This window comes from Typopeltis vanoorti, chromosome 19 (genome assembly GCF_054136105.1).
Source record: "Typopeltis vanoorti isolate ZY-2024b chromosome 19, IOZ_Tvanoo_1.0, whole genome shotgun sequence".
Taxonomy (NCBI): domain Eukaryota; kingdom Metazoa; phylum Arthropoda; class Arachnida; order Uropygi; family Thelyphonidae; genus Typopeltis; species Typopeltis vanoorti.
Genome location: NC_143567.1, coordinates 73,648,930 through 73,672,359, shown reverse-complemented (window position 1 = coordinate 73,672,359; position 23,430 = coordinate 73,648,930). Strand labels below are relative to the sequence as shown.

Genomic DNA, 23,430 nt, shown 5'->3' with positions numbered 1-23,430 from the left:
TAGATCAAAAAAATGTGCTCCATTTCAAAATTTAACAACAATTAAGTGGTCTATGATGTGAAGGTGAAACAAATCTAAAAGTTTCTTTAAAGTTTACTGCCAGCAATGTAGATTTTTGAAATTGATGCTCATCATTATGAGCACATGCGGCAACAACAATTACAGATTAGATTTGTCTTGTACCTAATACTGGCAACAGTAGTTATTATTAAAATCTTTCAGCCATTTATTGTTCTTAGTTTCTCTTGATTTAACATGTTCATAGTGGGCTACATTTCACATGTGCTGCAATCTGGCAGTAGTTTGAAACACAGATTTTGCATAAAATTTCACAATCCTTTATTCTTCAAGTGATTTCCAAAAACAGAGTAAGCCTTGCTAATCTTTTACAATTAGCTGGCTTTTCTTTGATTTCTTGGAAATGAACTCTGAAATCTGTTTTGTGTGTGTGTGTTAAAGAAAGAAAGGAATAGATATGAGATTGAAAATCCTTAGAAAAAAAATTTTCCTCTTATTTTGAAATAAATTTTTAGGATATTTTACTGCCTTTCCTGATAAATAATACATTTACTTTGTTTACATCTATAGAGCTTGATGGTGGGTGGTAATGTGTGCATGAGGAACAGAAAGAGAGATTTATTCACCATATACAGTTTCATTGCATTACAAATAAGCATTGGTTTTAGTGCATAAAAATGAATTCGTCTATGCTTTATAAAAGGACTGCCTAGTTGTTTCCAAAAAATTTTACAAATTCTGATGCCATGCCCAGACAAATTATGTGATCATATAATTTAACAGATTTGTCTCTCTCTGTGTAATTGCTAATAGGCTAATGATATATACAAAAATTATTTATTATTGGGTAATTATTTTTTTAAAAAACAACAGTCCCCCCTGTTAACCCCCCCACCCCCCAAAAAAAGACCTTCAGAAATTCACATATGCCTAACTAGAATCTATAGAATGACATGTAATTTGTTCCCTACCAGACTAATTTATTGCATTATTCATAATACTACAACCATGAATTATTGAATATTTATTTCACTGTAATAATTCCATTTATATTCCTGCTTATTCTTTCTCTCAGATGTGCTGGTCATATGCAGAAGGTTCTTATTAATGATTAATAAGAACCTTCTGCATATAATGATCTGATTAATGCAGATTAAAACAGTTACCTACACCTTTAGAAATGTAAAAATACAGGCAATAGCAAAATTTCTTTTATTTAATTTAACTTTGGTTCCTCTAAAAAGCACATGTAATGATTTGCCGCATTCCAGCCCATGGATGAGTACCGAATGATACAAATTTATATACACTAGTGGCCAAAATTGTAGAAATCATTTGGAAAAAGTGTATTTCTGAGGTTTGATGGCTCATAACACCACTTTTTTTTTTTTTGTGGTGTTATGAGTAATACCATAAAATCAATGGAAAGATAATTTAATCAAGAATGTAATGCAATAACTTTTATGAAGGATTTTTTTTATTAGAAGTAGTTATAAAGAAGAAAAGTGTAACATAGAAAAAATGAGATATACAAAAATTCTCACGAGTTAATTATTATGAGTTAATACTTAGTTGGGTAACCTTTAGCATTAATTACGGCCTTACAACACATTCCCATGGAGTGAACCAAGTTTTTTAGTTCTGCAGCTGTTATAATGTGAAACCAAGATTGAATTATTGCTTCTATTAATTGGGTTTAATTGCTGGGTTGCTTCTGACTAACAAGTTTCTTTAGTCGGCTCCACAGATTTCAGATTGGGTTAAGGTTTGGGCTATTCCCAGACCATTCCAGCAGTGGAATAGGATTATTTTGAAACCACTTTTTGCACACAGCAGCAACATGACATGGAGCTGAATCCTGTTGAAATATAAATGCTTCATCTTGGAAAAGATCATGTGCAGAAGGCTTCAATTCAGTTTGGGCTCAAGTATTTCATTTATGTATTTTTGGGCATTTATATTCCCATTAATCATGCAAATTCTGCCCACACCTTTTGATGTCATACAACCCCAGATCATAACACTAAGTGGGTGTTTCACGGTAGGTGTAATGCAATCAGGATGCAAATTTTCTCCTATTCTTCTCCTTACGTATTTTATGCCATCACTACCAAACAGGGAGATTTTGATCTCATCACTCCAAATAATACTGTCACATTGTTCCGCTGTCCAGTTAACATGGGTTTCAGCTCAATTTAATCTTTTCCACCTTTGTTTGAGAGATAAAAATGGTTTTTTTTTTGTGGAATTCTAGCATTTAGACCAAATTCCTGCAGTCTGTGCCAAACAGTCCTTGCACTCAACTTCACATTGTATTGTGCCATTTCATCTTGTATACACCCAGATGATTTTCTTCTGTCACGTAGACACAGTCTCTCAATTCTTCTATCATCACTTGCTGTTGTGTACCTTTTCCTGCCTTTACCAGTCTGGTTTTGTAGTGACTGAGTCTCCTTATACCTCTTCAAAAATTTAGAAATGCCACCTTTGGTTAAGTTTCCACCAATTTTTCTTCTAATTTCTTCATAACTGTAGCCTTGTTCACTTAATAGTACTATTTTACATCGCTTTCTGGGTGACCAATCAACTCTTTGCATCATTTCTTTAATTTTATTACGTTTTACAAGCTCACTAAATGAAAGAACAAAAAAAAAAAAAAAAAAAAAAAAAAAAAAAAAAAAAAAAAAAAAAAAAAAAACCCAACTTGATAGCAATTGCATAACACACTGACAAATGTCTTCCTCTCAGCTCCAATATATATCAATAGCTGAATCCTACTGTGACTTTATTGGCTCATTGCCAAAACAAGATGACACCTGATTGGCTCTCTAAACACTCATGCTCATTGGCTACATTTAAATGAAGGAGAGCTACTTCATATCAACCTAAGCAAGTTGTGCTTCTTTTTCTGGTTATTTGGCTATAACGTTTCATAGAATACAGATAATTGAACAAACTCCGTTGCATTACATTCTTAATTAAATCATCTTTCCATTGATATATAATTTTATGGTATTACACCAAAAAAAAGTGGTGTTATGAGCTATCAAACCTCAAAAATACACTTTTTCCAAAAGGTTTCCAGAATTTTGGCCACTAGTGTAGTGCCTGGTGTGAATGTGTTAATGTGTTTTATTATTCAATACTGTCATATGATTATTATTTTTTTTTAAAATTTTCTTTGAAAAATGGATACATATGAATGTGGGCGAATGAATTCAAGAATAAGTATGATAGCTGGTGCATGTAGCATGTGGCCTTCCTTGATAAGTCCCTGACTCACTGGAGGCCTCTTTCTTAATAATATTTATCATAGGTACCATACACAAATTGCTAATAACACACATGCAGTAAATCATAATTAAATGATCTTTCCACTGATATATAATTTTATGGTATTACACCAAAAAAAAAAAAGTGGTGTTATGAGCCATCAAACCTCAAAAATACACTTTTTCCAAAAGGTTTCCACAATTTTGGCCACTAATGAAAATGATACAAACTTGAGCTAGATTTATATCTGATATTTTTTACCATCACAATAAGAAGAAATATGATTCATAAACCAAATCATGTTAATGGAGTTATGCAGTTTTGTACAAAAATGGTTATCACAATCAGGTAGCCAACCTTTCTTCACATATGCCATCATTCCATGTAATACGACAATTATGGAAAATACTTTCCATTTATTTTTTAGGGTTTGTTTTATTGAAAAGGACAATAGTATTCCCTTTGAAAATGGATGTCAATAAGTTTGTTCTTGACATTTTTTTTTTAACTTAATTCCAAATTCAGGAATGGATCATTTTGTGGATTGGATACCCTAGTCCATCTATCTATCTATCTATTCATTGGACATCAGATGCTGCATGATCACTCCATACCTCGGTGATGTGCCACACATCAAGTGTCTCTGTTGTACTTAACTCTCTGTAGATCAGTCACTGCAGATGCACCATCCATTTCATTGAGGGTCTATTCCTTTCTTTTTTTTTCAGGAACCTTATCTTCTATTACTGTTTTGAGAAGTCCTCCTTCCATCCTTTCAATGTATCCAAAGTATATTACTAAGATAATTTTATGGTATTACACCAAAAAAAAAGTGGTGTTATGAGCCATCAAACCTCAAAAATACACTTTTTCCAAAAGGTTTCCACAATTTTAGCCACTAATGAAAATGATACAAACTTGAGCTATTTATATCTGATATTTTTTACCATCACAATAAGAAGAAATGATTCATAAACCAAATCATGTTAATGGAGTTATGCAGTTTTGTACAAAAATGGTTATCACAATCAGGTAGCCAACCTTTATGATCTACCCAGACCAGTTTCAACCTCAAAAAAGGTTGAAACCGGTCTGGGTAGTGACCTCTTCTCATAATGTAAAACAATATATATACGTCTCTTAGGAGCTGGGTTTTACATTATGAGAGAATATTAAAGTTAGTGACGGAGCTTGCTCCACCTTTGCATGGAGTTGCCCTGGTGTTGTACTACCCAAGTGATCATTTACACTTGGGCCTGCCAATAGTTTTTTCGCCATGAAACTCTATGGATTTCGATCAGAGTTTTGGACCCGGCTATAAAATAGAACAGGATTTACCATCCCCCTTTCAAGTATCCAAAGTATTTCAGCTTTCTTCTATCAATATTGTTAAGGAGCCTTAAAGTGCTCACTATCTTTTCTAAACCCATTCACTTAACTGCCTTTCAGTATATGATATCCTCAACAGCCTTCTGTAACACACTATATCTCAAAAACAGCTATCCTTTTCCTATTAGACTTTTTAGGTCAATAAGTAGTCTTTTTTATTATCTAAAAAGACACATTTTTCCTATTAGTCTTTTTAGGTTCCACATCATAAGCCACCGTTGGAAAAACAGCAGCCTCTAGTATGCTCGACTTTGTTCATGTGGAAATAGATCCATCCTTCCAGATTTTAGGCAGGTCTTTGTCTGTCGTTTCAGTCATTCCTAATCTTCTGAACAGCAATTTATGACATTAATAATGGATCCCAAGTACTCAACCTTGTTGACTTTCACAATTTTTTCTCCATTAAGGTACACTTGTTTTGCTAGGATTGAGTTGAAGTTCTGTTCTTACTGATCTCATTAACTTTGTCAAGGATTCATCCTAGTTTTTTCTTATCATTACAAAGTAGTACTGTATCATCAGTATACCTCAGATTAGTGATCAATGTGCCACCTATCCTAATTTCTGTTCCTGTGTTAAGCTCATCCAATGCTACATGCATAATGTCCTCAGCATAGATACTAAACAGGTGAGAAGAACATAGGCAATACTGCCTATGTTCTCCTGACCTGTCAGGAGGAAAAGGTTGGCAACTCTCTCCAACACCTGTTTTTATTGTGGCTATGTACTCATTGTACAAGTTAGCTATCAACCTGATAATGTGTTGCAGAAAACTCATTATTTTCATTATCTCCCATGATTTCATATGCTGAACATGGTCAAAAGCTTTGGAGTATTCTATAAAGCACATTACCATATGGATTCTAAATTCTTCATACCTTTCAATGATCTGTCTAAGGCAAAATATCTAATCTGGTACTCTTTCCTAAAACCCACTTGTTCCTCTGGCATCTCTGTCTCAACTTTGGCCTCAATTTTATTTAGAATGATCATTAATAAAATCTTGCTTGCATGAGCTATTAAACTTATAGTTCTTGCATTCCTTCATATTTCCCTTCTTGTGCAGTGGTATGAAAACCGACTTCTTCCAGTTTCCAGGTCATGATCCTGTCTTCCATATCCTTGCACAATCAATCTATGAAACACTTTATCCCTCCATCCTCCCTGTGGCCTTAATTAACTCAGCTGGGATTCCATCTGCACCTGGGGTCTTATTGTTGTTAAGTTGTTTAATTGCTCTTTCAACTTCATGCCTTAGTGGAGGAAGTTCCAAACTGAAATTTTTCTTGTGAGAGGACTTCTCCAGATAACAATATTTTCCAAATTTAGTCAGTTATTCCCAACATAAATTATACATTTGGTTAGTTTGGTTAGTTTTTTTTAGAGTAAAATATTAGTCTAGTCACAAGAAATTTATCATATAATTACTGAAATTCACATTAACGCATAAAAATCATTTTTATTCTATCACGTAAAATACAAACATATCTCGGTAAATGTATTTAACTGCAAATCATTTATTATTAATTTCAAAATCTCAGATAATGATATTTGCAATTTACATGAGGATATTCATTAACTTACCTCTAATTGATTGTTAATTTGTTTTTCTTGCTGTCTTTTTTTCCATTCTTCTTGTGGTGAAAGAACAGAATGTTGCTTTTGCTGTTCTTGTTCCCATTCTAAACGGCGCTGCCTTGCTCTCTCCAGGTCTTCTTGCATTTTAAGCATTCTTTCCCTATTTTCTGCTCTATCTAAAAGATCCTAAAAATAAATGAATATATAATTTTAAAATGTCACCAAACATTGACTAATTTCTATTAGAAAAATAATCTTTTATAAACATTTAGTAATGTGAAATAAATTTTTTACAAACAATACTAAACAACTTTAACATAACACTGATTATGATATCGATGTTTCTGCTTCATAGAGATATCACTATTTCATCTAAATATTCACATACTTATGTTATTACTGATCAAGTAACAATATTTTCTTTTCACTAAATTAATCAGTCAATTAAATGTGAAAAATGAGCAGCCTAAGCAATATTTTAAAAAAGTTCAAATATCTGCTTAAATCTCTAGAATTTGTACAGGGTGTTCGGGATAAATTTGACATATTTATAATTAATTATATTTTTCCGTAAGTTACATGTATTAACACACTTCTCTTCATTTAAAAGTTTGGACCCTTCTTCATTCATATACAAGATGTCAGAAAGGATGGATAGCTGGAACCCACCTGAATCATGGAAGAGAATAACTTGTATCATGATGATTCGTGCCCGCCATCAAAATAAGGATATTACGACTGCTGCCCAATGCTCCCTGAATACAGTAAAAACAATCAGGCATGAACTAGAGACTTGCAATGGTGACTACGAGGATGTAGCAAGAAGAAAGATCCCTAGCAGACGATCTGATTGCGTTCGTACAGCAGAATTCCTCGCAAATCTGCAGGAACAGGTGTTGAAGAACCCTGGCATTGGAATTCGGGCTTTGTTCGTGGAGTTGCTAACTGTAGTCAAGCCCTGGATAACAAGGGTAGCCAATGGTAGGCCGTATGTATGGCAGCAGGATTCGGCCACTTGCCACACCTCTGGGAAAAGTCAAAAATGGTGGTCTGAAAATTTCTACGACTTCACCAGTCCAAATGTTTGGCCTCCAAACTCCCCAGACCTTAACCCCATGGATTATTTTGTATGGGGCGCAGTTGAAAAACACACCAATCGCACTTCCAGTAATACAAAAGCCCAGTTAATGGATAAAATTAAAACAGTTTTTGCGGCCCTTCCCAGGGAGACTGTAGCATCAGCTTGTTCGAGGTTCCGAAGCAGAATTGAAGCTGTGATCGATGCTAATGGTGGTTATTTTGAGTAAATCTTGTTGATAGTATTGTAATTAACTCTGCCTGTAATGTTTTTTTGTCAATTCATTAAATTTAATAGATACAAAGAAGATTTTCTTTTTCCTTACGAAACTGTCAAATTTATCCCGAACACCCTGTACTTTTGCAGTTATAACAAGCAAACCCTTATTGCTAGATATAATTTTTATTCTGACAGATATTATCAGCATAAAAAAATTTAGTCTAATAAAATGGATGCTAATCTAAGTAAATATAATCAGGTGAGAGTATGTGAGTCAATTGCAACCATGTTTACCACCAACAAAAATGTACAAATAAATCTAAATAAAGTCATTTTATAGTTACTGATTTTTTCTTCCTGCAACTGATTTGTTTACTCATCTTTAATCCCTTCTCACCCCACCTCCAAGGTTCAGATACAACACATAAGATGAACTAACAATTATCATGGATTTAAAACTAATAAGCTCTTTAGCCATACTTTATCATCATCAAATTTCTGACATGTACCCTGAGAGGTGTACAGGATATTATGATAATAATACATGGAAAGTTTACATCATTACTTACTTCATATTGCCAATTTTCCTAAAAATTAATCTGTCATCATCAGGCACTTTTTAACGTATCAATCCACCTAGATCTTGGTTTTTCTCTGGGTCTTTTTTTTCTTGCTAACCTGACTAAAAACACTTGATTCACTACCCTTTCCTCTTCCATTCAGTTTAATCAACCAGCCTGAGATTAGCTCTGCTAACACATACTGAATGCTATCTATCAAGTTGTTTCCCAATATCTTCATTTATAAGATGATTTTTCCTACTGATGATATCTGTTCACTCATCTTTCTCAAAACCTCCATATCCATGATCCTTGATAGTGTTTGATTTCTAATCCATCTTTCAGATCCATAAGTTAAATTTAGTTTGAACACAGTCTTGTATACAGCTGGTTCAGTGTTTGACTAATTTATCTCTTACTCCACACACAATTACTAACCTGACTTCTTTTCACATCAGCTTTGCCATCATCTTCTATAATTTTTATCAAAAATTATTCCTAAATAGCCGAAATGTTTTATTTGTTCTACAGGTTCTCTATTCAAGATGCAGTTCATGTTTTCATTGTTCTTGCCTATTTTCACAGTCTATGTTTTAACTGCTGATTTTTACACCAGATTAATTACAACAGTTATTCAATTTAGTTAAGGAATTCTGCAGCCTAATATAAAGTGGAATATAACATCATATGCATATAATAAAGAGCTGTCTGTGCAATTATTGGCTATGCGCTTCGCAACCATATGCCTGGGGAAGGAATGTCATAGGTTCAATTCCCGTCGATGACGCGAGAAGTTTAAGGATCTTTCTCAGCCACAGCCAAGTTAGCCGGTCTTGGGCATGGACAGCAGGGTTTTTCCCCTAGTTTATCTGGGGATTTTCATCTCGCAAACAGGCAAATCAGCCCCGTGTACACAGGCTACAGTCATAGGATATAGTACTCAATCCCTCATTAGGAGGGCTCAACGAAGAATGGGGGGGGGGACCCCACATGAATAAAATAAATAAAAAGTAAAGAGCTGAGATTAACATCTCCAGTTCTGATGTCACTTTCCTTCAGATAATGTGATCTATACAGATGAATAATAGTGGAAATAACATGCATCCTTGTTGCACATCAGATTTAACATCAGGTGTGAGAGTATTCTTTTCCTCAGCTGCCACGTTAACTTCCTTAGTCCACTATAGAGTTCTGATTTTTCTATCCTTGCAGACATTTTCCTGTACCCTTTTCAATTTCAATTGCTGACTTTCAACTCAGATATACACTATGCACTGCTTGATATAATGTTTGATTTACACCATATAACTGAAGCATTTTGAACAGTTTTTCTAGTTTTTCTTTTGAAACCTTGTCATATGCCTTTCCAAGATCTACAAACTTTAAATACAGATATATTCCCATGAATTCTTGACTATCTGTTTATCTTAAAGTGAACATTTGATTCTGACATATATTTGGCCTTAACCTAATGTGCTCTTCTTCAAGTTTCCATTCCACAATTTTTTAACCTTTTCTCAAGAATACTTGCATAAATATTACCAGAAACACTCAGTAGGGAAATTCCTCTGTAATTTTCATTCAGTTTTAGTTCCCTTCTTATAGATAAGTAGTATGGGTTCTATTCCATCAAGAATTCAAATGACTTGACCATACCTTCTGAATTAAGCAATGCTGCTGCTGTAAAACTTTTATATCTCCATATCTGAGCATTTCTGGTGAAACATTATCTACTTTTGCATTTCAGATTTTGGTGACTTTTTCTACCTTAAGTATTGATACGTATTCCTGACTGCATTCCTCTTGAATGTTTTTACCACCATGCTGTAACTGATTGTTTCATTTATGCAACCGTTATCATCTTTGATTCTTATACAGTACTCTTTCCTTCATTTCTAAGTTTTTTCAACAGCCTTTAGAATATTTTGCTGACTTCCTGATTTTTAATTTTCTATGTTCTTACCAAAGACTTTCCTTGATCTCTGTTTAGCTAGTTTTCCCAAACTGCTTTGCTTTTTTACATTTTTCTCTGTATTCTCTCAAAGCACATGCTGACTTACTTTCCATACACTTTTTTCTTTTGATTTTTCTATATTTGCAGACAAGGCACATGCCTCCAGTTGAATAAGTCAATCTTTTCTTTTCTTCACAGTCTACCACTGTATTTGTTTTCTCACTTTTTTTTAAAAAATAATATTTGTGTTTTTGAGTCTGCAGTTCACCCCTGAAAGATGTTCAAACTTTAATCCTTTTTAAAAATTTCTTGCACACTTTTCTTGTCAATAGGATAATCAATTTTACCTTCTTCAAAACTAAACTGTGCTCACTTCCTATTTCAAATTCTCTGTATACCCATATATACAGTAAGGTTGCTATTAACAAGAGTCAAATAATGCAAAATTCAATTTAGTGTGAAATGTTCAATGATACTGGGTCGCATTTAATATGAATCAAAATTCAGTTAATGCACAGTTCAGGTTACCAAATTACTATTAGGGTTTTAGATGCTACTACTTAGACTGCAGGTTAGTTTTTGTAATTTGTTATAACCATTTTAAGAAGTACCCTGAACAAAATGGACAAAAGCAAGATTCCTTCAGATAAAAACACTATGAGTGCAAAAAAGAAAAAGCTCATTATTACATTAGAGCCAGAATTTCATGTGATTGAACGTCATGAATGCGGTCATAGCAATTCTAAAACAGGTTGAGATGTTAGAATGCCTGAATCTACAGTACAGAATATTTAAAACATGCTGGGATAATAAAAAGGTAAAGTTATTATTATTAAAAGAGACCCTCCAGGGAGTCAGAGACTCATTGAAGGAGGCCACATACTACACACACACCAGCTATCATACTTATTCTTGAATTCATTCACACTGCTTGCACTCACAACATCCAATGGCAATCCATTCCCATCACGCACCACCCTCTGAGAGAAAAATCTAGCCTTCACACCCTTCTTGGCGGCTTTCATTTTCAGCTTCCAAGGATGCCTTCTCGTCCTTTCCCCACCCTCCATAAATTGAAAAATTCCATCAATTGAAATCCTGTATGTTTTTAAGTCTCAATCATATCACCCCCTCTTTCTCCTGTTTGCTAGAGTCTGCAGGCTAAAAATTCTCAATCTGTCTTCATAATCAATATTCCACAATCCTAATATCATTTTTAACACTCTCCTTTCTACTCTCCCCAATATATCAGAATCACAACAAAAACCAGGAGACCAGACCTGCACACAATAGTCCAAGTGAGGGTCTTATCAAGGCCTTGTAAAAGAGGCAAAATAACATCCTTATCTTTACATGTGATTGTTTGTTTCAGCATTGCATTGCAAGGAATAGGCATGTTACAATGATAGTCTTTTAAGTGTATGGACTGGGGATTGTAATCAAAAACTCATTCCACTTAGAGTAGCCATTCAGACAAAAGCTTTAAATTTTGCCACCGAAATGTCCTCAATATGGGCCACCTTAATACCAACCTAAACTATAACCTCTCTGATTGTTACTCCTCAGCTATCCAAACTTTGGCATACACGAGATCATGACTGTGTGAACATAAGCAACAATATTATGGTATCTAGAATGTCTTCAAATGTCAGCAATTCATTTGCAACATAATTAATTTATGACAATCATTCTCTATGTATATTTTTTGTATTTCTCTTTTCATGTTAGGCACCTGATGAAGACTTTCATCTTCTTGGAACTAGTTGTACATTCATATAATAAATAGTTTTGTCATTTCGTGATTTTTAGTCATTTAAGTTTTTTCTATTATATATATGAATGAAACCAACATGAATAGTTGTCCTAATCATGAGGGACTTCACATATATCTTATTTGACATCTGTAGATGCTGTATGGTCACTCCCAGACCTCACCAGGTTTTGGGAGTGAAGTCTTCTACTAGAATAAGTGGTAGGGGCACAGATTCTCTTTCTACACAGAGTTAGTAGGACAATCACAAACATCCATGCCCATGGCTGGATTAGAACCCACAGCCTCTTGGTTGGAGAGTGGATATGCTAACCACTCAGCAAACTAGATCGTCTTCAAACAGCAAAAGGAGAATATGGTGTGAACAAATATGGCAAGTAGGATTCTAGTTATTCAAAATAACTCATACCTATACCCTTTTGCATAGGATATTGAATATCATATTGTTCTAGTTTTTATTAACAATGAAATTCTTACAAATTTTCCTTTTTTGTATAATATATTAATAGTAGTTACCAGGGGCAGCTTGTGCATAGGCACTGCGGAACTGCACCACCCCCAATTTTTCTCGATATATAAATATATTTATTAATTTATTTATTTGCTTGTAATATTTAATTTTATCACCAATGATCCTATACAATTCTTTTATTTTGTATAAAAAATAATAAAAATCCATCTTGTAGCACTCAGGAGGGCGAAGGACGTTAGCAGCACTGTGTTTGCCACAATGTCATATTGCTACGCACGCAAGTATATGCACATCATAGTGAGATGCAAGCTATTAGCGTAATGCAACACTGGATCCGCTTTTTAGATATTTGGACATTACACAATTAAAGGATTTAATTCTAATGTCCAAAAATTGTAAATCCATTCCTTTAATTACAATTAAAGGAATGGATTTTGTTTTTAAGTAATTTGAATTATACTAAACTGTATAATTTTATTGATAATAAACAATATTTTTTCATGAAAAAAAACAAGAAGAATATATTTTATTTTTAAGTAATTTTGAATTATACCAAACTGTATAATTTTATCAATAATAAACAATATTTTTTCATGTTTAATTTAAAAAAAAAATTTTTTTACCATAATTTTGATATTTTATCCAAACACATATACAGTGTGTATGTATATTTCAAAAGTTGCACACAATTTCAAGCCACGAGCCATCACTGCTCATACCTATTATTGTGCACACTTGAATGCTTCTGTTTACGTACTGGATCATAAGCTTGGAAACATTCTAATAGATCAATCTACAGATTCCAGCATGATCTCAGTGGATGGCCAGTAAATCTCAGTAGAAACAAAAGTATACAAAGAGGAAGATTTAAAATCAGCAAAAGAAGAATATGGTGTGAACAAATATGATAAGTAGGATTCTAGTTATTTAAAATAACTGTGCACTTGTACCTGCTGTTGTGCACACTTGAATGCTTCTATTTACATAGTGGGCAGATCATAAGTTTGCAAACATTCTAATAAATTAATGTACAGATTCCAGCATGATCTCAGTAGATACCCAGATTTTTCTCTCAGTATCATCATAATAGCAGTATAAGATTTCCAATGCATTACAAAGAATGTGGGCATAATGACTGCCCAAGTCCTTTAGAAAATGCATTTGTGTAGATTGTCTAAGCACAGTGTTAGTGCTGTGGCCTCACATCTCTTACATTCTATCCCTCTTCAATTTGTTGCTTAAAAGATTTTTTCATCTGTCCATATTATTGCAGTCACACCACAGATGATAAACTCCAGGCTAATAAAAACTTTTCAAAGTAAAGATTGTATCATATTCTGATGAAAGGACTGCATCAGAAATCTTGCACTGCTGTTGCAACAAGAGAAACACTGAGTAAATTGCCAAGATTATGCTAAATACTGTACATTTAAACATGAATGCTAGCATTAAACAATCTGCATGTTTTGAAGCTATGATCTATGCACAAAACTATTTTGAATAAGCATAATTCTACATACATGATGTATGTATGTATTTGAATATTTCTTATACCAGAAGTCCTTATAATTAGGATGAAACTGGTCATGTTAATGTTAAAAATAATGCAACATATTTTACATTGGTCTTAGTTCTAGTTTTAGTCACACGAATTAATTTTTTTATGTATGTATATATGCAGCAAAATTTACATTCCATTATAATGTGAATTCTATCCACTAAAGGTTGTAAATCTCTTGAACATATTACTACAGATGGATTAAGGATTAGATACTCTGGGAACTCTGCTCCAGAGAATAGGCATTTATTTTCTAAAGTATGAATAAGCAAAGTGGCATTGTTGCTATTTATGCTGTGTGAAGAAAGTCATCTGCCACCTAAATATAAATCAAAAACCCATCCATGTTACAGTGAATTAAAGTCCATAATCTGCTGATTGGAAAAGTAGACACACTATTCATTTGACCAGCTAGGCTGGCAAATGACTTATTTTGGATAAAACAAAACAACCAAAAAACAAGTAATCAGATACATTTTAAAAACTTCAGCTTCAAAATTCTGAGTCAGTTCAATCTCATAGAAAATTAAAAAAAAATTCTTAATGTTACTGACCTCATCATCATCTTCTTCATCTTCTCCATGGAGCTCCTCAGCTCTGCGTTGAAACTCTTGTTCAAGACGGAGAGTTCGAAGACACTCTTCTTGTTTTGGAGTACGATAAGGTAAACTTTCTAGTTCTCTTATTTCATCATCTCTTGCTCGTCGAGCCTCTTCCAATCTCTGTTTTCTTACCTTGGTTTGAATTAAAAAAAAAAAATTATATATATACACATAAAAGTTCAAATTATTTGAAACATTTTACGTTTTATTTTAAGCACTATTTATACTCTAGCATTCTCAATATTCAAAAGAATTTCATATTAAACATTACTTAAAATTGCAAACTATGTGATTCTCAGAAAGATTCAGGATTTGATTCACTTAATACATGCACCAACCATTACTGACAGGAAGGATCGGTTAATAAGTAGTTTTAATTTGAAATCTGAAAATACTGGCTAAATAAATAGCAAGATAATCCAGAACAATCATAAAAATGTCTTTATACCTAACTCTGATCCTTTTCTAGAGTTTCTTCATATAAAAAACTTATGAGCTGAATGATAGGCAGGACAGGTGTTGAATTCTCCGATTTAAACAACTATGGCAGAATACATGGCCACCCAACAGTCTGTTTATACAACTATCCACAACCGACCATCCAATGAAGTTAAGAAATTTCATTTAATTTGGTGATTTTATTGGAATTTTTTTAAACACAATTCACTATCACAACAATTGCACTTTAACTGCAACATGTATAATGCTATGCATTAAGGGAAGGGCCACTACCCAGACTGGTTTCGACCTTTATTGAGGTCTCGTCAGGCTACCACTGACGAGACCTCAATAAAGGTCGAAACCAGTCTGGGTAGTGGCCCTTCCCTTAATACATGTCTGCAAGGAGATGTGCTTTGCATTATGGGAGATACTAAGACAAGTAGCGATGAGAGCTTGGTCCACCTTTACCACGAGTTGCCTCAGTCCTGAAGATACTTCAGGTGCAAACTTTGTTTGCTTACACTTGGATAAAGGATTAAACTAAATTTATTATAGTCTAACCAATTGGAAAAAAACTTCCAACATTTAACTGCAACAATTAGACACTAAACACCTTTAAGACTGGTTTGACTTTAATCAAAGAAATAGCTTAACAAATTATTAAAAAGGTTATCAAATTTGAATCAAAATCTGACATCAGAGAAGTGCCATTATACATATTTAAAACAGCAGTGCTGTTGCATGCATATAGATGAGGAAGACAAATACACATTTGCAATGTTTCTGATATTATATCACAAAAAATATACAAACACTTAAGTGTTTGGAAAACTTCAAAAACATTCTTTGCCTATGATTACAGATGGTACCATCCTAAGAAAAACTTTTCCAGTGCATGATTATAAATGATTACATGTATTCTGGTCCATTCCTCCATAGCAGTTCAGTCTGTTCCTAGAGTAACACATAGCACATGGTCGTCCCCACAACTGATATTCTAACTTTTCCCAAAGTGTTGTCAGTATAATTATACTTAGGGAAGTATAATTTAAATGGATCCTCTTCAGACAATACAGAGCTGTCTAGAATGTGAATATAATGTTTGGTGTTAACTCTTCCATAACTATGACTAGTCTGAACCTTGGTAAGCATCACCACACTATACTATAAATAATACTCTTTTCCAAAACCTCCAAAAAAAAACCCACATCTATTTTATTTGAAGAGTGTGCATAACATTTTTTTAATTCCATGGCACAGTTTTCCAACACTTAACTGTCTGGTGAGCTCAAGAAGTGTTTCATTTATATGCAGTCACTTTTCGATGTAAATACTGTAACATTCTGACAGAAATCTCTAGAGTATCTTAAATTTTTTCAAGTGGAGAATCCTGATGTATGACAGGAGAAATGAAAACACATTCTTGGCATTACCCTATCACTTTCCTGTCAGTTAATGAGATTTCAAATCGTTTCTCGAGGTTCTTTTCACCATCGTGCTTCCATCTTTTAGTGACAGAAATTGCAGATGATCTCGAAGAATGTAATTATGCTGCAATTGCACAATATGACTGAATGATTTATATAGCAAGCTCATCAGAGGTCTGTAAATGCTAAGCTTTCTAGTAATGTACAAACTGCAGTAATTTGGCATGTATTCCCTTGAAGTCTCCCATGTTTGTCATTGGTATAGGATATTTAAGAAAAAATGGAGTGTCCATATAATTTTTGTATGTAGCATAAAAGACCTACCTTATTGAAGTAAAAATCAGTATAAGTTTTGTTAGAAATTACTATTAATGAATTTATTATAAACATCATACATTATAACCCTTGTATAATTTTAAGTGACATATGCCACTGGCAGTAACAAAAAAACAATAGGATGTACAAGAAAAGAATAATTTCAATGAATGGTTTTACAGTATATAATAACAATGACATAAGATGGGAAAAGCTCAATCCTTCAAGACTGTCTATATATTGCTACATACAGCAGCAGTCGTCATCTTATTTTTTTTATATTACATTAGTACCATGGGCAAGCTGAATATAAGCTATAACTTTTCTATCAATAATAACAATGTTAAATGATTTGAGATTTATGTTAGTTGTCATTTTTATTTTTATTTTTTAAGGATACCCAAAATTTCAACACTGTGTGAATTTGCAAAGTGGCATAAAGTATGCTGGTATGTTTTTAATTTCATTGGCTAATAAGTTTTTTTGTGACAGATACATTACATTATAAAAATTCTATTAAATAAATCAGCCTTTGGAAGGTTTGAAGAAACACATGGTTATTCTTTACATTTCTAGGGAATTTGATCAGATCTAATAAGAGGTCTTCTCAGCAAACTACTAACTTATGTCTGTCTTCAAAACTTTGCGACTGGATCACCAGCTTCCTCTGTGGTCATTCACTACATGTCATTGTAGATGGCATCCTCTCCAAAGATTTCTCCACCAGTGATGGAGTATGGCAGGACTTTGTACTATCACCCATTCTCTTCTCCTATACACAAATGACCTTTCCTCATTTTATCTACACATCATTGGAAGCTTCAAGATCTTCCATAACCAGTGTCTTAAGCAATGATCCCTTTGCTATTCTTTAGTGAGATAAGTATGACCTTGTGAATTTCAATGCTACCGAAACATACTCATCTTATTTCTCATAGGAAACATTTTACTTTACTTCTGATAATAACTACATATCTGAACATGATCAGATTTTTCTTCTTAGACTGATTTGCACCTCTACCCTTTCCTCACAAATATATCTCAGCCATAGCATCTTCTGGTCTCCAAAAAAGTAGGTGCCTTTGCTGCTCAAAACAACACCACTTCTCACCTGTAGATCTGCGAATTTAAATTCTAAATCTGCACAACTCAATGCTTATTCTAGCAAAGAATAATTCAATTAACTGATGATCCTCCCCCCCCCCCATTGCTAATCAGTCGCACAGATATTCACTCCACTCACTCATACACATTATGCTTCTGCTGAACTGGTTTGGTTTATTTAGATTTATGGCTGAAGCAACTCAGGCTACGAGGACAGTGTATTATGCATGTTAATTGCATGTATTCTAATGGCTGTTCAATACAAAATCAATGTTCAATATAAAATGAAGATTAAAAAAACGTCTGGTCTGGTCATATTTATTTGATCTTCTATCCACAAGTGCTCTAGCAAACACCCAGCAAATGCAGCATTTAGTTTCTGCTAGTCTGAGGATGAGTACATCTGCCTCTTGGTAATAAGGAATGACTTTTAAGGAGTGGCACTGAAATTCGTTCACGGCTGCAGGTATGTAACAAACGCATCAAATAGTATTTTAACACTGGTTACCACTAACGGTTCAAGGTTTACAAACAGTAGCTCAACCATGTGCAGTAATGATATCATTAAATTTCCTCAGTGTATTGAATCATTTTCTGACTTAATATTCTCATTAATTTTTTTCAGATTCAATGAACTTTAATTAATGTCTTGTAAATGGGATGTTAGCTCAGTTTGATTGTATCTGAAAATCCAATCTTTGGCATCAAATTTTACTAATCATCAAAAAACAGTTGATAAACTAGATGAGATAACATTAAAAATGAAGTTATCTTAAAACAATGACATAAAATTAATTAAAGAAAGAATTAGACTGGTAAACTTAATAGAATGAAAAATAAGTGAATCATAAAAATGACTAGAATCCAAAATGCAGAAAAATAGTAAAACAAAGAGAGGAAGAGATACAATTGATTTAGACTGCACAAAGAGTGCTAGAAGGTTGATTTATATGTTCAATAAATCAACCAATTTTTCTTATAATTAGCATCTGATAATCTTCATAACTCAGTGGGACTAGGAATATTCTACAGTATACTAATAAAATTGATATTAACAGGAAGTATATATATATAGGTGACCAGTATGGTATACAGGGACATAAGAAGAGTGTGAAAGTAAAAGACAGTTGTGAATGTGTGAATGTGTAGTAACAGACGGTGCAAGATGAGTGATGGAATGAGTTTGATGGAAAAAAGGATTTATATAATGAGGATGGATAGTATGAATTTGAATGGATTTTGAATCAAGTGTTTTGAGAAAGTATTGTGCAGTGAGAGTTTGGAAATGCAGTCAGGGAAACCAGACTGTTTAGGGGTGGAAGCAGGTTAGCATGGGTCCAGGCAACCTAGAGGTTAGTAAGTGGTGGAGTGAATGTATGATGTTGAATGTAGCTCATCAGTTTCTTAACTTTAGTGGACTAAGCAATGCAAAGCGTGAGGGAGGTTGTGGGATAAAGTGGAATTGCAGTTTATGTATATTGATACCAGAAGTATTTGGAATAAGGGCAAGGAGTTTTTATCCTTTGTTAGCTCAACTTGGTCAAAAGTTATAGGTATTAATGAGACTTAGTTGACTGAGGATGATATAATCATAAGGACAGAATGCTAGGGATATACTTTTTATATAGAGAGGACAGAGGTAACAGAATGGGCAGAGAATGCAAGGGATGCACAGGGCAACTTATTTGAGGTTATTCAGTGTGAGATAAATGCCAAACAGGACGAAATACGTAATTAGTTGCTGCTGTAATCCAAGGGTTATGAGGAAGAATGTAGATGGCATACATTGGCAAATGAGTGCAGATCAGGCAATTATCATGAGGGATTTCAACTATGGAGACATAAAATGAGAGGAGATATTCACAGGAACATAAGAAAATGGAATTTATACAGCTTGCGAGAGAGAGATAATTATCTCAGGCAGCACGTAACAGAGGAGATATGAGGTTTGAGAGTGCTGGATTTCATTACAGAACTTAACAATAACCAATCTAGCTACACGAAAGTGATCATGTAGTCTTGACCTGGCAGAGTGCCAAACTTGCAGAATTTTCTGTTAAGGATGGACCCATGTGGAATTAAAAACCAGGTGATAACAAGTTGAGGAGTCTGCTTTCAGCAGTGGCAAGGCATAACAATTTGGATGGGAGAGGGATAGAATGGTGGTGGTCAAGAATTGTTTGAAGCAAGTACTATCACATTATATACCAAGAGTCAGAGTGATAAATCATGCAGTTGTTAGATGGATGAACAGCATAATTAAGCAGGAGTTGCAGACAAAGAAAAAGATGTTGAAGCAATATAAAGAAAACATCACTAGTTGACCCATGAGTAGTACAAGTCACAGGTAAGAAGAGTGGCCTGCATGATAAGGAAGGCCAAAGCTAATTATGAGAGAGAGAGAGAGAGAGAAAGCTAGCTGATGAGACAATAAGAAATTCTAGAGTATTTTTTGTTATGTGGCAAGTAAAAGGAGGAATGAATATGGAAGGAAGACTTTGTGCTCATGGTGAAGAAAACCAAATAGCTGAATTACTGTTGGGAAAATAAAGATTAAATGAATGGAGGTGCTTAGAATATTGCATAACTTCAATGAGAACATGGCAATGGGATTAGATAGCACATCATCCCGTGTATTATGAGAATGTGCAAGTGAATTATTAGCTCCTTTGACCAAGTTAATTTAAGTCTCAGTACTGGAAGGGTGCCAATGAAGTAGAAAGAGCACAAAATGGTTTCACAGCATAAAGAAAGCTCCAAGACAAAAGCAAATTATAAGCAATCAATATCTTATGCATTATGCATGGAGAAGTTGGTGAAAGACAATTCAGGATTGGATGGACAGGAATATGATACTTTATAAGGGTCAACATCAGGGGTATATATTCAAGGTGTGCTAGGTATGTGGTACATACCCACGGAATAGCAATATCATGATGTTTTATTTTTGTTCCTGTCAAAGACTTCTCTAATTGTTTCTTCACTTTGTGTGATTACTAAAATTAAACACAATATACTAATGCTTCATAAAGAGGACACTTTCGATACATAAACATTGCATCACATTCGTGTTAATGGCCCTGGGTGTGTGGTCACAAATATGGACACCTCTGAACCCTATGAACAGACATACAGATACTGCAGTGGGTTCAAATTCTTAGCATTTCAGTGGTTTTAAACTACCAGAAAGCGAAGAAGGGCATGCACTGAAAAAATAGCAGCCAGAAATCAGTGGCTATTGTTAAACTGGGAATGAAATTATTTTGTATGTTTTTGTTCTTCATTCACATTTAACATAATCTACCATATACTAAGCAAGACTTGTTTATATATTATTTGTTAGTCCCTTGCTTAAGATTTATTATTCATGTATTTTTCCTTGAAGTTCTAATAATAATTAATTAATTAAAGATATATAATAATAGTATTAGACTTTGTATTTAAATATTATTAAGTTTATTTTAATTATTGCTATGTTAATATTATAAGAATTTGTATTTGATAATTTAACTGCGCATTATTTGAAATGTAAATATTCTCTATTTATTCCTGTTGATAGAAGTTTAGCGTTATGCAATACCTCAATTTTATTATGTTTTGTTTTGTTTGTTGTCATGGAAACATGTTAGATAGCTTGCACGTTTTTGAACACCACGTGAGAAGGTATATTGAAAAGAGTTTTAGAAAGAAATCACGAGAATAATAGAGGCGCGAAGAAGGGATATATAAGCGATGAACGCTGAAAGAATTTTTTAATTAAGAGATAGATTAGAGAGAGAAAAAGGAGAGGATTGGCATTAGGTTGGAATCGGAGCATTTGGCAATCACAGTGCGATAATAGCGAGTCGGCAAGTCACTCAAGCAGCTAATAAAGTCTACTAGTCGAGAGGCAGTTAGCTAATAAATTGTAGAATAACAATTATAGCTATGGAAGACAGCTGAGTGACTACTAAATAGACTAGCGATATTTGAGTTGAGATTCAATTTCAGGGCCAACCTTTCAAGGACATACAGAACCTTGAAGCAAAGCACAGAGTTATAAGCGAATAGTAGAGGCTGTAAAATTGAAATTTACCGTTAGCTGTGCTTAGAAATATATTGCCTAAAGAATTAAATGAATGCAGGAAGAATGAACAGCTGTGCATATAAAACCTCAAGTTAAGGAATTATTGTGTATTGCCTTAATTCATAAAAGATCAGTAGTATTTCATGCAAGAACGTTTGTTTATATGTATAGTGACCGACGATTATTTCAGTTATTGCTTAGAAGAATTATTTTAATGAATGCCGTATACTGTTTAAGTGTTTACAGTTATAAAAAGTGTTTACGTATAAGTAGGTGAAGAAAAAAGATTATCGGTAAGATTATTCCAACCGTTAATATTCCTATACAGAGAAGTGTGAGAGTTTCATCCTAGAATTTCCTTATACTAACAGTAACTATTGCGGAAATTAGCTAAAGTGCAAATTTATAAGTGTTTGCTTGTGAAGAGGTATTACTGCAATTTTTATTGTATTTAAAACTTAAAGAACTATGAGATATTGATGTGAATGATCATTAAGGAACTTTATTAAATAGCTAAAAGGAACTGTGAGAAGACTGTATTAGAGATAACAGATTTCCATTGTCTGAGTTTGTATGACAGTATTATCAGAAAGGCTGAAGTGTTTATAATAATTTAATTAGTGATTTGATCTTAAGTGTAAAATTTGTGATTTTAAAATTAAATGTTTGTTTTTGTTAATCAAAAGTTGTATTTTGCCTGAATCTCTTTTACTGCACCATTCATAAAATATTCGAACCAAAGCGGGTAAATTAAGTAAGATAAATATTCTTGGCCAGTATATATAATATTAACATCTAAAAGGAGAGATAGTTGTGAGTTGGTTTATCTTCAATTCTTGAACTAATTCAGATATAAAGTGGCACAGTCTTTGAATAAATTTTCTTTATATTTGTATTAGAAATCAACTAGCAACTATTTTTTAGGTTAAGAACATCGTAATAACTAAATGTCGGATCCAAAGTATAGATTGAGACGAATTAGGATCCAACACTATGATTGGTTATTATGTCAACCAATCCAACTGAATCTTGTCATCTATCATTAGTTGCTGATTATGTTTTTTTGAGTTTCATCTGTTTTACATGCATGAAATATGAACTGACATGTTTAGGACACCAATATAGACAAGTGTTTAATATATAATTTTCTATAAATATTTTATAACTTTTTTTCCATCTATATTTACAATAGGAAACAGTTGACGATCCACTGAATGTCCCATTTTCTGCCAGAGCTTTTGCGGATTGTATGATTATAGTCAAAGAAGGTTGGAACTTGTGCATAAGTATGTAAACAAAACAAGGTGAGTTATTTCAGCCTTTCTTTGGTTCAATTCAGGAAAAATAACAATTTCCCAAGTAGTTACTTTTTCAAATTTCTGTGCATATTATATGGCTGTATTTAAAAAGCATATCAAAATTCAAATTATCTATGTCTTACTCTAGTATTTGGCAATGACAATCTAATCTCACCATAAAGTGCAAACCTTTTGTGCTTCTCACATAAATGGTGCTCGTGTGAAGCATAGCTATTGTTCATTTGACCTTTATGCTTTCCATATTTAAAATTATATTAATTGATAAAGTATTCAAAGTTATAAAAAA

General features: G+C 33.5%; 1 protein-coding gene across 3 annotated transcripts in view; it reads right to left on the bottom strand.

Moving 5' to 3' along the window:
- Positions 1-23,430, bottom strand: part of LOC150096246 (afadin-like) — a 512,466-nt gene that overhangs the window by 26,996 nt on the left and 462,040 nt on the right. For all 3 annotated transcript variants that reach the window (XM_090409377.1, XM_090409378.1, XM_090409379.1), the window contains 2 exons: positions 14,425-14,604; positions 6,265-6,444 (listed from right to left, as the gene is read on the bottom strand). In XM_090409377.1, the coding sequence (XP_090265503.1) occupies positions 6,265-6,444; positions 14,425-14,604 (360 nt within the window). The remainder of the gene's footprint in view (positions 1-6,264; positions 6,445-14,424; positions 14,605-23,430) is intronic.